Source organism: Phoca vitulina, unplaced genomic scaffold (genome assembly GCF_004348235.1).
Source record: "Phoca vitulina isolate PV1807 unplaced genomic scaffold, GSC_HSeal_1.0 scaffold31, whole genome shotgun sequence".
NCBI lineage: Eukaryota > Metazoa > Chordata > Mammalia > Carnivora > Phocidae > Phoca > Phoca vitulina.
In genome coordinates this window covers 8571851-8588727 of record NW_022589734.1, presented here as the reverse complement: position 1 = coordinate 8588727, position 16877 = coordinate 8571851, and the positions used below count along the sequence as shown (strand labels likewise).

The following is a 16877-nucleotide window of genomic DNA, read 5'->3' as shown; positions in this document are numbered from 1 at the left end:
TACGTTCAGGATGGGGGCTAGCCACCAGGAAGATCAACCAAGATGGCCCAGCAAAGGACTCAGCTTCTACCTTCACCAACAGTTCTAGCTGTCTGTGAGCCTCCTGTGAACTGGACTCTCTCAACGCTCATCAAAAAGAACTCTCTCGGTAAGAACAGCCATTTCTTTTAGAGCTACACACTGGCATTTTTGTTGTTAAGGAGAGATCGGGGCCAGAGAGAAGAAAGGCAGGGTGGGGATTCAACTCTCCTGGTTTTCCTCTACAGACACTTTCAAGCCGCACTTAGGTTTCCTTATGACTCCATGTTACGTGCTGGCAGAGGGTGTATAAATATTTGTGAAGGTCAGTGCTCCTCAAAATACCTGTGTCTGCCACTCAGGGGTCGGTGCCCTGGGTTCTACAGTGGAATTACCCTGCCACACACTGTTTTGTTTGGTTTTTTAAGGACTGACAGATTGCAGAAAAACATTCTCCCACCCTGCCCCCTTGATATTTGTTTAGATGAATGGTCTGGATAGGGCCGGCGACAGGAACACATCCGCTGCAGTGGGGATAAAGGCAGGCAACACAGCTTTGTCCAGATGGGTTCACCCGTCAAGGGGAAGGCAGAAAGAAGAAGCCATATTGCTGGACATAGGCAACCAACCAACCAACCAACCAACCAAACGAGCAACAGGCCGGAGGCCAACACAAACATCCCAGAGGGCAACTGTCCTCCGTCTGACTCACGGAGTCAGACTGCAGTCTGCGCTGCAGACACGGGGCACCGGCGTGGTGCCGTCGGTCATCCGGCTGGGAGCGCAGCACGGGCTCCGCGGACGGTGGTCCCGGCGGCGTCGCTCTCCCGGGCCCAGCGGGTCCCGAACCTGACACCCTGGCTAATGTCCGAGCAGGCGCACCTCACTGGTGTACGGAGGCAGGTTTACCTGGAGCCCAGCGGACGGGCAGGAGGGGAGGGTGACCACGCGTCCTGTCCTTGCACTTCTGACACAACCTCCTTCCCACATCCGAGCGTCCCGCTGGGAGGGGACGGGGGTGGCTTTCCCATTCGGGGTGGGCCACTGGAGGCCGGTGCTGCGGGGCCCACTGCCCACGGCTCTTCGCTGACCCTCTTGCCAGTGCTCGGCCCCTTCTGCCTGCCCCTCGAGGCCCCCGCCTCACCTTCCAGGGCCTGTCTCACCTCCTCACGGCCTCCCCGTCCCCAGGCGGCAGCCCCGTGCCCCGCACGTCTGTTCTGTCCCGATCACGAGGGGCACATCCCATCCAGCATTCCTTGCAGGCGCCTCCTGAAACGCCGCGCACACAGTGAAGCACAAGGGAGCCATAGGCTAGCAGGGCTCGGGCCTGGCTGCGGGCTTACTTCTGCAGCCGAATGGCTACCGGGAATGAAACATGGCTTCCCGGGCACCAGGGCCCGGGAGAGTCCCAGGGGAATGAGTCCTGGAGGAGAAGGGACCGGCGCAGCACTGATGCTGACTTGCAGGGCAGGCAGCGAGCGGGAAGGCTGCATGGGCCTGCTCGAGGGGTCCATCGAGGGGAGAAAGGCCGACAAAGGACAAAGTCAAGGCAAGCACAAGAAACCAGGTGAGAGGGAAGGAGGCAAGAAGGGAAGGGGGCTTGTGGCCACCTTGCGGGCCAGGGTTTCTGCAGAGGGGCTGCGCAGCTGTGCTCGCCCGACCCCCGCAGGCTGGCGACCCTGCTCAGTAGGCCGCACAGGGGGCAGCTGCTGGGGACAGAGAGGCATGCTCCACACTGGGCTCCCAGTTTTTCTGAGCCCAGGCTATGGAGTCTTCCCAGAGGAAACTCGTTTCCCTTCTCTCCCAGAATGACAGGGCCAAGTACAACACCCAGCTATTGAAAGGGCACCTCCGTCTCCCCTGATCTCTCCACATCTCCCAGCCTCCTCAGCCCGTCTCATCCAAAACGAGTCTCTGGCTCCCCCTTAGCCCATGGAATCAACATGGCCGTTGGGCACATGCTGGAGAAAGCCCAGCTCCTTGGGCCCCGGACACTGTGGAACTACACTGAGATTTTGAGTTCTGGTGTCAATAATCTCATCGAATGCTGGGGGACGGGGAGCTTGATTCTCAGAATCTAGATTTTGTTAACAACCAGGATGGTTAGACTGAGAGGCAACAGGGAGGTCCTGTTCTTTTGTGGGGCCGGGATTTCAAGATCTCCTGCTTCATTTAAGTTGGGTGGACTTTGGCCTCTTCTCAGCCTTTATCTTGATTATCAAAGAATACAGAGATTAAGTATCTTGAAAATAGACAAAGGCTTCTCTCAAAGACTGAACACTAAGACTCCCTGTACTTTAAGTACCTCTGCCCTCCCTGTTCCCTCCTGGACTGAGTCTCCTGGCCCCCAGCACCCTCTCGGGAGTTGGTGGTAGTTGGTGAATTATTCAGGCCTCTTAACAGCTCCTGTTTATGCCTCTCTCTTACTGCCTTTCAGCATTACTGGCCATTAGTACATTCATAAGGGGTAAACCGAGGGATGGGGTAGAAGGGAACCTATCACTCCTTGATAACTTTTATCCCAAAGGAGCTTAATGGCAAATGAGAGTCAAGTATTATAAATATGGAGTTTGAAATGATTCTAACTTTTGAATCACTAATGCCATGCCTGTCCTCCACAGCTGTGGAAAATTAAGATTTGATTTCATTTAGAAAGCCCTGAACAAGCCTCTACCTCTTGACCAAGACATCTGGAAGCCAAGCAGCAGGCCCTAAAATTTTAATTTAAGATCAAAACGACAAATGACAATTTCTAATTCATTTGAAGAACCATAAACAGCTAACTCAAAACCCTGACCCAGATCCATTCTTCTCAAGCTTTGGATGTCCATGGAGGGTCAACTCACTCAGCATTGGCATGCCAACCCATGGACGCACACAATGACCTAGTGGGGACACCTGTCAGGAACTAAAAGGCCAAATAAACATTGATCTGTCAGGATTAACCCCCCAGCCTACTGACTGGAGCTCCCTGAAATCTACAGCAAGATTTCATAGTCATCATAAAGTTCCCAAACCACTGTCTGGCAAGCAATGAAGTCCAGTTACCTTTCTTACGCTGGAAGCATACTGAATGGTCCTGGGAAGTTCAAGAGACACACAGCTAAACTATCAACAAGGTCAAGAGCATATCTAAATGTACCAGAGCCACACTCCCCCCTCCCCCAGGATCCTTAAAGACACATGTTTGGGTGGGTTGGAAAGAGGTAGAAGGAGAAAGGACTCTGAAATGTTAACACACAGCATCGGAAGCAACAAAGGACTCATTCCAAAGGACAGAGAGGGTCATAAGGACTCTCTGTTTTGCAGATGGTTGGCAGAGGTGCGTGGTGGCCACAAAAACATCAAGGATGAAAGAGGCCGGAAGGTCGTCTAATTCTACATGAACTGTTAAAAGTGGCAGAAAAGCTCCCAAACTGTCATCTGCCAAAACAAAGAGCAATTCCAAGTCACAGGGCTGGCAGCCAGCAGGTTGGCCTGGCAGAGAACCTCAGCCTCCCCATCTGACTTGACATGGCATTAATGACTCCCTCCGCAGCAAGGTCTTGGAAAGATCCAAGAAATTAGCTCGATGGGCACCTCAAGCCCCCCCCCCCCCGATGGAACCATCCCTCAAGGCCATTTGTGCACAGCCCTGGTGATGAGCCAGCCAGGTGGTGTCACAGGTCCCCAGAAGATGAAGCAAAGGACCCCAAGAGAAAGCTACTCTAGAAGAGGGTGGACGGAAGCAACCAGAAAGACCAGCACGCGAGAGCTAATGGACCCGAGGGCAGGCTGTCCCAGGGCAATAGGCTGGTAGAAATGGAGGCCGAGAAAGAACTGCCGGATTCACTGGAATCCCCAACAGGGCTGCACAGCACGGCTTGGACCATGACTCCTAAAACATGTGCAAAAGCGATAAACAATACTGTCCAGATGATATCCGAGCCCACTGGAGAAGGGCGACACAGCCAACATCCATTATTCACTGGGAACAGACAGCTGCAGAGAAGCAAGGGCAAGTGAAAACCATCCAGGATGCCTTCGATCCAAACCCACACTTTCGTGCATGTGTTTGCAAAGTCCGGCTTGAAGGCCAAGTACAGATGTGAGAGCAGATTCTGGTGGGGAGGAGGAGGGGCAGGGGCTCTTGGCGACTCCCTCGTGGTGGACTTGCCCTGCCGGCCCAGGCATCTGCAGCTCGGTTCCAAAAATAGCCCCGTATTTCCCTGCCATGTTTCACCCTGATGACAGGCAACTTGATGGATTATGTTCACTTCTTTGCCCAGATGCAGGATGGTCTCTGATGGGCTTCCGGTGGTGGTGGTTTCAACGGAGAAATATTAATTCCCTGGGAGCACTCTGCGGAAGAAGGGGGGCAGCAGAGGCAAAGTAATCTCTTCCTTCAAACTTCCAGATGATTTGCAAAGGGAAAGTCCTGCCTGGAGTCACACCAGAGACCACAACGTTTTGTCTCGGCCGCATCTACCCGGTCCACAGAGGCCCGGCAACATCCGGTCCCAGAGTGGCCAGGAAAGAAAGCACAAACTGGATGACCCATTTCTCTAGGGAGTGGGCCGTCTCTCGGGAATTCCCTTCTCCAGGAGCAACCTCTTCCATTGTCCATCTGCTCCCATTAATGGCAAGGATAAATTAGGAAGAAAATGCCAAATATATAAAGTAGCACTTCAGTGGGCCGAACCTGACCAATTTCTCGGACCAGCCTGAGAGGGTCTCTGAAGCTAGTAAGAGGGAAGGAGGATCCTTCTTGGTAAATACTCTCTTGCTGGTAGTGGTGGGCGGGGAGGGGGTTCTGGGCCTTTGAACAGGTGAGGCTAGAGATACCTGTCATGAACCCTTTTGTCCTAGTACCACCGGAAGGAGCAAAGCATCTTTACAAGTACCGGGTTGGGAGGTGGGGGTGGGAAGACCAAGAAAAAGCAGATACGCTTGCCTCTTACTACACATTCGATCAACTTTAATGCTCATGTTTAATTGAAACTTATTAGATTGAAAAAAAAAGTGGAAAGGGACTTGGAAGAGAATAATTGGATGACACGGGTAAAACCAAAATCAGAGACATGTTTTCCCAGTTAAAAAATCTGGTGTGTGTACTTGGGGGAGGGGGTGTTGAATAAATCAAGTGAAATTTCAACTTTAAAAAGCAATCCACATTTCAAGAGCTGCCTTCATGTCTGGGGCCCCAGCACCAAAGTGACCACAGTTCATTAATGAATTGAAGCCTACCACCAGCAGCCTCCATCATCATGCCCTGAAGGAAAACACGGGGCAGGCTTCCTCTGAAGTGAATAAAGGAAAGCAATCGTTTCTTCCTCTTCTTTTTTCTTTTTAAAGCCCAACTGTTTCCAGCGGTAAACACGGGAACACCCACACTGTGCCATGCTTCCAAGAAACACAAGGATGACAAAAGCAGCAAAATGTCACCTCACACTGGGTCCTCAAGCCCCACAGCTAAGTTACTCGTAAGAGAAATGGCTTATTAAGTCAGAACCTAAAATGGAGACACTTCTTTCCAAAGAGAAACAGTATTCAGGGAAGTTGCATGAAGTCTTTCCGGCCACTGAAGACGACACTTTACAGTCACCTGGAAGAACCAATGCATCTTCCAGAAGCACTGTACATCCTTTCCAAGGGTCCTAACATACGCCCTCAGAACCTGCTTCCTTCAACTGGATGCAACTTGTCTGTGAGCATTATTAGGGACCGGATCAAATATTTCTCATTTAATTCCAGCAAATCTACCAAGTGTTAACCATCCCCACTTAACAAATGAGTAAACTGGAAGCTGAAATGGATTTGCCCAAAGTCACGAGTGCACGGCCTCAGCCTGGCTTTCTGCTAAAGCTACAACCATGACAGAGAGGTTCTCTTTGGAAGCTGAGGTTACCAAGAGGGATAAGATCCTGGGACGACCATTGCCTTCCTTACCACCATGCAGACCTGGTCTTTCTGAGAATGCCACCAACAAGGGAAAATAGAAGAAGAGAAAGCGAGATTCCGAACACCATGTGAGTCCATGAATCTAGCCAGGCCTACAGCTAGAATCCTCGACTTCCCAGTTCAACGAACCAACGAAATCCATCAGAGACGGTTGTTTGAGCTGACTTCCCATCACTTTCAGCCAAGAACACTGACCGATATGAGTCCATCTTACACAAATAGACAAAATTTGTTTGTTTGTACACCACAACCTCCCAGGCCTAACACCACTGGCGGAAAATCTAGGTGTTCTCAGGATCTTTATGTGAATGAAAGAGGAGTTGGAGAAATCTTATCGAATGGAAGGATGCTCTTCCAGAAAACCAGACACCCAGGATGTCTTCAGCCTGCAGACTCAGTCCTTGGAGAACAAAGGTCCCCTCTGACGGCCCTAAGAACCCTTCTAGATAGTTGGTGACCAGACACCTGTGAGCCTTTGTATTTCTGGGCAGAAGCCATGCAAAGCTGACACCATCAGCAGGTCCTTGTTCTCACTGAGGCCGACGCGCCCACCAGGCTTCCTGCAAACAGGGGCTCCACGCACACCTACCGGAAGCACTGGAGCCCCGCGACACGTCCTGGGACTGGGTGGAGCGGTTGCGGTTCTGCTGTCGGCGCCGCCCGGGGGCCGACCTGGTGGTGCGCACGTGGACCTCGCTGACCTTGAAGAAGGCCACCATGAAGGGCTGCTTGTCGTAAGGGCCGTCTCTGCCCACCAGGCCTGCCGCTCGAGGGTTGACGGTGAGTCCTTGAATGCAAAGCACAGCACAGCTGTGTTTATCGCATGGAAACTGGTTCCTACAGTTCCCTAGCCGCCCAAGCGCCCGGCGCAGAGTGAGCGTGAGGGAAGAGCACTATGCATGCTCAGGGCAAAATCAAAACACTCCTTCCGAAGGTCTGTGAATCAAAGCAAGGCGTGGTGTGAACTCCCAGGCCTCCCAGTCCCGATGGACTTTTCCCTACACAACCATTCTTCCCGCTCATATGCCTCCCAACCAGCGAGGGAACAGACTTCACAGGCAGAATGCACCCCGTCTGAGGACCGGTGTGGGGACCCTGAGCTGTGGAGCTTTGGTGTTGCAGGAGGAGGGGGCGCTGGAAGGTTCTCGTGCAAACCTACCCCCCTACCCAACAGTCAGAACGTAGACTGGGCTCCCCCTGCCTCTGTGAGCCGTCTTCCCATGGTTGCCCCTGGAACTCAGACCACCTACTTATCTCCAAGTCCTTCTGGAGGCCTCCGGGAGAGATTTTGCTTTTCAGTAGCAGTTACGAGGGAACAGTAAGTGCGGTCATCCCAGAGCCGTGGTCTCCACCGGAAACCAGGGTTCTACCGTAACTTGCAAACCAAAGGGATGAACGCTGTTCGCCATGTTGGCAAACTTACCATCCCGAGTCACCACGCTCAGCTGAAGCCCCATGTTGTGCTGCGGGGTCACCACCCACAGATTGCTAGTGGCTGTGATGTCAAATTCCAACCAGCCTTCTTCTGAGGCCCACACCACGCGGGTGTCCAACAAAAATAGGTCAGAGTCTCTGAAAGAAAGAAAAGATGGTGTGGTGAGTCGCGCACCACCCTCTCGGCCCCTCCGCTCTGTCCCGCCTTGGCGTTAGAATGAAAATGCCACTATCAGATCAGGTCCACCCAGGAGGCATCACGCACAGTGCCCTGCCACGTCTCTGGCTCATGGGACACCCCGGACACATGCATGACATGATCTGGAGAGGCATATGTGCTAGGGAACTTCCCAGAAATGAATTTTCTCCCAAGCATAGGTGGATCCCTCAACTTCATCAAAGGCCTTGCCATGGCCGTGCATGCCGAGTCTTTCTTGGAAATAAGGAAGCAGGGAAGGGAGGGCAGGAGGAAGAAGGAAAGTCATATTGTTACTTTATGGCCAACTCTAAAAAGAGAGCAGGGGGTGGGGCATGAGGAAAAGCGTTAGGAAAATATTAAAATTAGGATTCATATGAACAACAACAAAAAAAGTGGCTTTGTTCATTTTTTTTCTTTTTGTAAAATGAGGACCCGATAATCTTCATATGTTAGTTCCTGTGAAATAAGGAGAAACAAGAAGCCACATGGTATTTGTGAGTAATCATCAGTTCCTTGCTTTTAATTAAGGCCTTTGAGCGGTCCACGCTGAGTGTGGGCTCCTTTCTCCTGTGGACGGGGTAGCTGTGGGTGGATGTTGAGTGATTTTAAAGTTCATCCCAGGGGCGCCTGGGTGGCTCAGTCGGTTGAGCATCTGCCTTCAGCTCAGGTCATGATTCCACGGTCCTGGGATCCAGCCCCACATCCTGCTCAGCGGGAAGCCGCTTCGCCCTCTCCCCTCACCCACCCCACATGTGCTCTCTCTCTCTCAAATTAATAAATAAAATCTTTAAGAGAATAAATAAAAATGTGCAGTGTTAGCACACGTGGAACTTTCTAAAAAAAAGTTCATCCCAGCACAGCCATGAGCCGTGGCTGGGCTTCTTGTAGGCAAACTTGGAATCCATTCCTTCCACTGGGCTCCACAGGGAGTAGTTTTATATACACACACACACACACACATTTATTTATTAATATATATTTATTTATATATATTTATATATAATTCATATTTTTATTTTTATATATGTATAAAAGATATGTATATTTTTTACAGTTCTCAACTAACATAACCCTAAGAGTTGTAAGAAGATGGAGTGAGGGTTTCTTCCCACTCCTGCACACGTCGTGATAGAGCAGTGTTAGGGGATGCTCCCCTTTGTGTATTTTGGGGATACTCTGAATCTGAGTTGACATCCCAGGGTCACTGACATGAAAATGGCTGGGAATTCCCAGGACAGGGCAGGGCACCATTTTGGCCATGCAAAGATTCAAATCCCCTTTTATAGGATAGAAAAATTACTAGAACACTGCATTTTTTACAGGATAGAAAAATTACTAGAACACTGCATTTAAGATGAGCATTACATACAGATACTGTACACTGAAATTGGTTATAGGGCGCCTGGGTGGCTCAGTCGGTTAAGCGTCTGCCTTCGGCTCAGGTTGTGATCCCAGGGTCCTGGGATCGAGTCCCACATCGGACTCCCTGCTCAGCGGGGAGTTGCTTCTCCCTCTGCCTCCCCCCTCTGTCTCTCACGAATAAATGAATAAAATCTTTTAAAAAAAGAAATTGGTTATGAGGCGCTTTCATGCATTTTGCTTTCCTTAAAACAACCCCAAGAGCTGGTAGAATATCATGATCCCCATTGTACGGCTGGGGAATCAGACTCAGACTTGAGGTTGCAGCCATGCGACCTCGATCCAACTAGTGAGAGCGCTAGCTAGCGGAGAGAAGCCCGCCGCCTCAGTTTCCCATTCCAGCATGCTGCCGCTTGAGTTTATTAAGAAAGACCACCTGTGGCAAGTGAATACAACTTCTCTCGACCCCATCAAATACTTGTGAGACCCGAGTTAAACGTCTCAGATGTCTGAGGGGAAACAATTTTTCCTGTTTACATGGCTTAGAGTTAGAAGGCCGCTCTAGTGTCATCTTTTCCAAGCTTAAAACAGTAGGTACAGCGAAAAGGAGTTTACTCAGCTGCTGACCAGAGTCCGCGGGGGGCCACGCGGAGGCCCGCCACGGGTAAAGCGCTCTCCGACGACGTGCATGCGTCATACCTCCTGTTGACAAATTACCCCCCGGCCCCGAGGTAACTGTGAGCAGGGAGGCAGGGGGTGTGCATGGAAAACAGCGAGAGGGGACTCCAAGTCCAAAGCTTTGAAGTGAAGATATAAAAAGACATAAATTCTGGAAATTCGGAGAAGACCCTCATCCAGGAATAACACAGACACTGTGGGAAAAGCGGCCCCGGTCCCGAAGGCAGCCCGGGCGTGTCCACGGCCGAACGGCACCCTCCGGAATGAAGACGTGGGGAGACTCCCAAGGCGCCAAGCTGCACCTGAGGGAAGGGGGTCACTTGTCGCTGCTTCCAGAGCTTGGGTGACGCACCTGGCAGACGATTCTTGAAGACTTGTCACGAGGATGCAGAAAAATACAGTCCGAGATAGGAGTGTGGCAGAGCTGGTACAAAGAGCTAGAATGAGCTTTTATTTGGAAAAAGTAGTGTTGATGAAAAAGGAAATGGGAGTCTATTACAAGAGAAAGTGCGGGCTGGGACAGAAGTCTGTCATCCGAAAAAGGAGAGAAACAGAGAGAAGGAGAAAAGGGCATGAATTAATTTGGGAAAACGTGAATCCATTTTTTAAATTTTTTAATTTTTTTTGTTTTTAAAGATTTTATTTATTTATTTGACACAGAGAGAGAGTGAGCGAGAGAGGGAACACAAGCAGGGGGAGTGGGGGAGGGAGAAGCAGGCTTCCCGTGGAGCAGGGAGCCCGATGCGGGACTTGATCCCAGGACCCCGGGATCATGACCTGAGCCAAAGGCAGACGCTTAAAGACTGAGCCACCCAGGTGCCCCCCCCTTTTTTTCATTTTATATTTTTATTTTGGAAAACATGCATCTAAAACTAAACTTGGGATAAAAGTGGAAGGCGCTAAGGAGGGTACAATTGTGAGGTGGAAGGAATGAAATCCGCAGGGCAAGTGGGGACTCGTGGACGCGGGCAGCCTGGCTTTCTCTCCTGCCTGCTCCTCAGTCACGCTGGGTCCCTGGGCAGCTGAGTTGTTTCTCCACCACCTTCCCTGACTGTGCAACGAGGAGAACGCTGGCCCTCACCGCCTAAGAGACCAGGGGCATACACAAATGCAGGCAGACAGCTAAGCCCAGAAAGATGAAAAACAACTCTGTGGCTCACCCGCAGTGAGGCAGCCTCAAATTTTGATGTTTATGAAATCAAGGATGCTCAGGTCCATGGAAGGAAGAAGAGGTACAGCATGCACTTAAAATAACTGGACAAAATAGAGGAGGAGCAACAAATACATACCGTGTGCCTTCAATATGCGGGATGCACCAAGAGACTTTCCTTTATTCCTTGGGGACCCCAGAAAGGCAGGTCCTACTATTATCTCTCTTCTACAGCTGAGGGCATGGAGCCTACAGAGGTTAGGTGTAGGAAGGTCGCACAGGTATTAAGTGGGGTGACCAGAACTTACAATCAGAGCCCACACTCTTAGCCACCACCTATCTAAACAGCAGAGTCCAGAAAAGCATGGGGCACAGGTTGAAAATCCTGAACGAGGGCTCAGAGTAAGGTAAATACTCAGAACTGGCACGTGATCGGAAATCATGAGCAGGTTCTCCTATCAAGGCCAGGGTCGGAAGGGGTGAAAGGTACATGCAGGAAGGGACCCAAGACGGCTGCTGCCTGTGGCTGGAACTCCCGTGACCTTCCCAGTCTTGCTCTACTCTTCCTCCCATGCAGAAGATTCTCTGTCTAGCCTGAGGAACTTAAAGAAACAAAAAAAGAATGACAGAATTACAGCTTTAGGGAGCAAACTCATTGGCTCACCCTTGGTGCTTCCTTCCAATACATGAAAGTCAGTGAAACGGGTCGGGTCTGACCCACATCTATTGACTTGGCGTCAATGACATATAGCCTGCGTAGTCTCTTGACGGTGAAACTGTAGCCTCTAATAAGAGGCACCTGATTCTGCCATGTAAAAAAACAAAAAAACAAAAAAACAGAGGTTCCCTTCTAAATCGCACTTCCGCACAGTCAAGATCTGTTGCTCTTATCTAAAACATGTGTCACCAGTGGATAAAGAATCTTAAGTTCTGGCCAAAGTGACCACCATGACTGGATTATTTGGATCTTCCTATTGGGACGACTGACATGCTCAAGTTAACATACCATGAAAGAAAATCCTGAAGCCAGAGAGAGGATTTTGAAAGAATTTACTGCTTATTTTGTTCTCTATCAACTCACAGAACCCCATGTTTCATGATGAACATGCATTCTATCTTCAAGAATACAACAATTTTATGTTCGGTGTTATCCTACTTGAGGGCATGAGTTCCCTCCTACTGTTATCTTCCTGGGAAAATTAAGTTGTTAACAATTAATAAGTCTAACAAGAGATTTCTAGAAAACCTAGAAATTTCTAGCAAATTTCACAAATTCACCCTGGGGCTAGAGTTCACTGACTAGCAAGTCACTCGTAAGACCTGTAGAACTGGTGTGTGTGGGCAAAGTCACCCCATGTGGTCCCTCCCAATTCAAGCCTCCATCATGCTGAGAGGTAGAGAGCACCTTGGCAAACACAGTGGGTCTTTTTCTTTTTCGCCCTTGGAGAAGAGCAGGAAGTACCCAAGCTCCTAGTGGCCAGCTTTGGTCTTTCCTAACAAATGGCACCCATTAAGGTCACGCTGCCCTAAACAAAGTGCAGCTCTGCTTACTACTAAGCACTTTCCTAGCAAGAACTGTTCTTGATAAAGTGGAATTTATATGTTGGAAGCAAACAGATTTATGAGATATTTGATAAAGTGAGCCTGTGGTCTTGTTCCTTTATTTCTTTAGAACATCCCTTCACCATTAATGGTGCACTAAGATATAAAACAACATTCATAGAGTGATGAACTGATGTTATGCAATGAGGCAAACTGACATTTCAAAGAGAATGGAAGTCAATAGCCAATCATTTTAGAAAATTAGTAAAGCAAGTGTTTTTACTTTCTTCTTACATATTGTATCATATATGGAGGATTATGTTTAAACGTGTGCCACTAAAAGGATAGGAAAGAATAGGATATTTGAAAATAGAGCACCACAACTCAGGGTAAGCTGCTACCCACACATGGATTTGAGTAAAAAGGGCAAATGCACATTATTCTTAAATAATTAGCTAAGCTCTTGTTGATTTTATGCCACTGGATATTAACCAATTTCACCTCGGGGATTAGCAAGGTATACAGAGGTGTTTCAAATATCAAAGTCACCTTAGCTCTGTATGGAATATTTCATCTTCAACAAACAAATACAAATCACTCTGCTGACAGAATATGAACCTAGCTAGCCCTTACATGGTGTTTCCTACACAGATGCTTTTAATTATGCTAACTCCTCACAACCACCATACTCTTATGTGTAAATACTATTCATGCCATCACAGGCTTACAGATAGGGAAATTGAGGCACAAAGAGGATAAGTAGCTTGCTCACAGTCCTAGAGCCAGTAAGTGCAGAGGGGGGAACTGAACCCAGGCATCTCGGCTCCAGTGTTGCACCCGCTTTCATCATCATAGCAGTGGTTCTCAAGTTCAGCCTATGTTGGAGTCCCCTGGAGGACTTGTTAGCACAAAGACCGCTGGGCCCACCCCCAGAGTTTCTGGGGTGGGGGCTGAGAATTTGCAATTCTAAGGTTCCCCGGTGATGCTGCTGGTAGTCTGGGAACCACACTGTGAGAGCCACTGACCTACAGCATAGTCCTGCTCCCTTAAATATGACTAGTATTACCCTCACCTGGTTTTTAGACTTCAGGTTCAAAGCTAATTGCTCTCAAGATTTCTTGCTCCTCTCCCTCAAATAGTACAAAGCAAGTGTAGAATGCTCCACAAGTAAATGTTTGATTGTCTTATGGATTGGCCTTACCCTCAGGGAGTTATCAAGTTAGACTAATAATCAGAATCACAAGTAAGATCAAGTCCAAAGCAGCAGTATTATTAGAAGGCCTGCTTCTCGGTGTCCAAGACAGGGAGGGAGGGAGAGAGCAGGTTACTTTATGCAAATTCACGGCTACCTAACCTGACCTCTTTGGCCACATAAACAAAACAATGTTCTCCTTCACTGGGAAACATGCCCTAGTGATCAAGCACAGACTGAATGAGAAGTTCTGTCACATTTTAAACACGTTATGTGCAAACGTTATGTTTTATTTTCAGAAATCACCAGTCCTACATTTCCGTATCCTGTACAATATGGGGAAACAAAACAGGAAAAATGCTGTTCATCTGGGACTTTAAAAAAAAAAGAAGATGTCTCCCAAGATAATCTTAGCTACCACCATGGCCGGCCTCCCACAAGGCTGGACATCCTGGTAAGAAGATGCACGTAACTAAAGCAATGTGTTTCTGGGAAAGAATACAACAGAAGGCATAGTTTCCAGAAATAAAGACGGATTTTCTTTTCTCTTCCATGTTTACCAAGTGGGTAAACCGTCCCCAAACAACAGTTTCTCTTGCCCACCACACCCTGACTCCCCCTCTCCCCCAAATGCAGCATTCTTTTGAGTGTATACACCTCTTGTGTATGATAACCTTAATTCCTCTCTGCAATATTCTCTTCTACACTGTGCCTCTGCAAAGAACAGAACTTAGGCTAAGGAATAAGATTTGGTAGCTGCTTGCACTTTTTGCTTTAATTTCAGGTAGATCATTCTAGGTATAATAGGACTTGACTAAAGAGACAAGACTAACTAGTTACATAACCTGAGCTGTGGGTCAGTTGTATTACCCCTTTTTTCAGGGGCAAAGGAACAAATACAGAAACGCTCAATGCTTACTGGGGCCCACACTGAGCGTGCCAGAGATTATCAAATCAGCAAGTAAGATTTCAGGAGTCCCTGAGGATCAAACTTGTGAAAGGCAGGTACAGAAAGAGAAACAGGTGCGGCTGGGCACAGCGATAAAAGGCTCTGATTTCCCTCTGCCCCAACTACAATGAGGTTCTCCTGTCCTGGCTTTCTCAAATTTGCCCTTCTCTTCAAAAAAGAACACAGTGTCAGGTATCTCACTTATACCTCAGTGAAGATAAAGGTTCACGTCGCTTCACTTCAGCAAGCAGCACCAAAAATCCAACAGTATTCGTAGAGCAATCAATCCATAAGAAATGCTATTCTAAGGAAATTACTCTTCTAGATCCTGGAACGGGATCGACTGCCAGGTTCGGGTCTTGTTTCCCGAACTACACCATTTGGTTAATGAATCACATATCAACATTTGTGGGGATTCATTATAAAGATTTCAAAATAAAAATAATAAAAATCCTATGTTTCAAAGACATAGCCTTCTGGTTATGATGTATCACACTAACACTCCCGCTAAGGACAACTGAAAAAATAAACTTGTTTGTTGTCATCTTAGAGCAACCAAGACAGTCAACACTTGATGGGTCAAGATCACAGAGAGAAGAAAAATACATGGAGGTGAGCCCTGCATTTGTATCGTCTTTGTATTGCCTTTTCATTTCAGGGGATTTGATCTTTCTTGGCATGATGCATGAGTATCAAACAGAAAGGAGCAGCAGCCTAGAGCTTGGAGTAATATCACTGGCTAGGAACAAAAATTGGAGCTTCAGGAAGCTTGGACCTGAAGGACTAAGGTCCCAGGGGGAAAGGGGCTGCATAAAAGTGAACTCAGAAGTTTGGGTTCACTTCCTATAAGACCTTGGCTCTTCAAGTCCTGGCTGCCTTGAACTCCAACATTTCCATCTGAGAGATTTGCCAAATATTAGGCTGTGCATGCATGGAGTAGGAAGCTGAGAAAACAAGCAGAAAGAAACTGCTTAGAGGGCAAAAAGCTAAGCAGAGTTTTTGGCAGTTTCTCAATGCTGGGGAGTTAAAAATTAGAGTTCAGAGCCCACCAAGGAAGAGAGAAGCTCTGGTAAACATCCTAGACCTTCAGCTGAGACCCCTAAAGGGCTAAACTCTAGGAGAAAGGGAGAAACCAGAAACAGATAATCCTTAACAGATCCTTAAATACCCCCAACTGGAACAAAAGAATGAGGCGATCACCCTGTATTTTGTCTGCCTTCCAGAAGAAAATGAAATCCACTCTGGAAAGAGATAACAGTATCTATAAATATTTTCCATAGATAATGACCAGAATTTAATTTAAAAAATTATCAGGCATTCAAAGAAATAAAACCAAATGAGGAAAAATCAAGGGAACAAATAGATAATGGGAACAGACCCATAGGTGATCCAGGCAATAGAGTTATCAGACATGATCCTTGAATCTAGCCTTATTTAAAAAGGATAATAAATCACAAGTGGGCTTGTTCCAGGGATGGGAGGTTGGTTTAATCACTGGAATCACTGGAAATGATTTAATGTAGTATATCACATTAACACTTAGGGGAAAAGATCAGATATTTTTTTAATAAAATTCCACACCGATTTCTAATATTAAAAACTCTTAGCAAGCTAGAAATAGAGAATTTCTTTATTCTAGTAAAGTATCTACAAAAACATTTTTAGCAAACATCCTTAATGTTAAAATATTAAATCTTTCTCCTATTAGATTCAAAATCTGATACGGATTTCTAATCTGAGACAAAATTTTGAATCAAATTCAAAATTGTACTGGATGTCCAGTCAGCACAATAAAACAAAAATAGAGGAAGAAGAAATATAATAATTATAAAAGAAGAAATAAAACTGATATTTATAGATGACATGATTATATTTATAGAAATTCCAAAATTTTGTACAAAAATTTGTTAGAATGACTACGCGAATTTGCAAGGTTGCTGGATATAAGAGCAATATACAAAAATCAATTGTATTTCTATATGTGAGCAAAAACAGACACCGAAATTTTTAAAAGCTAATAATACTATTTATAATAGCATAAAAAACCTTCAAAACCTGGAATATTCTAATGCTCTATAAAAAAATAATTCTAATGATCTATAAGTTAAATTATTAAAGACACAAAAAATTATAAAATATTATTGAGAAAAGTGAAAGAAAGCCTAAATAAATGCCACAGTCTTAGATTGGAACATTCTATATTAGTAAGAGTCAATTCTTCCCAAATTGATCTCGAGATTTAATGCAATTCCAATCAGAAGCCCAGCAAATTTCTTTGCAGAAATTAAAATGCTGATTTTACAATTTATGTGGGAATGCAAGAAAGTCTCAAAATTTATACACCAGTTATCAAGCCTTCTTATAAAACTAAGAGAATGAAGAGTCTAAGATTGGTACAAGAAAAAGTCAACCCATG

General features: G+C 47.0%; 1 protein-coding gene across 1 annotated transcript in view; it reads right to left on the bottom strand.

The window, feature by feature from the left end:
• The window catches only part of BMP6 (bone morphogenetic protein 6), a 151668-nt gene that overhangs the window by 6009 nt on the left and 128782 nt on the right, over window positions 1-16877 (bottom strand). Inside the window, exons 3-4 of the mRNA XM_032424715.1 lie at window positions 7382-7530; window positions 6548-6745 (exon numbers count right to left, since the gene is read on the bottom strand). Of these exons, the coding sequence (XP_032280606.1) occupies window positions 6548-6745; window positions 7382-7530 (347 nt within the window). The remainder of the gene's footprint in view (window positions 1-6547; window positions 6746-7381; window positions 7531-16877) is intronic.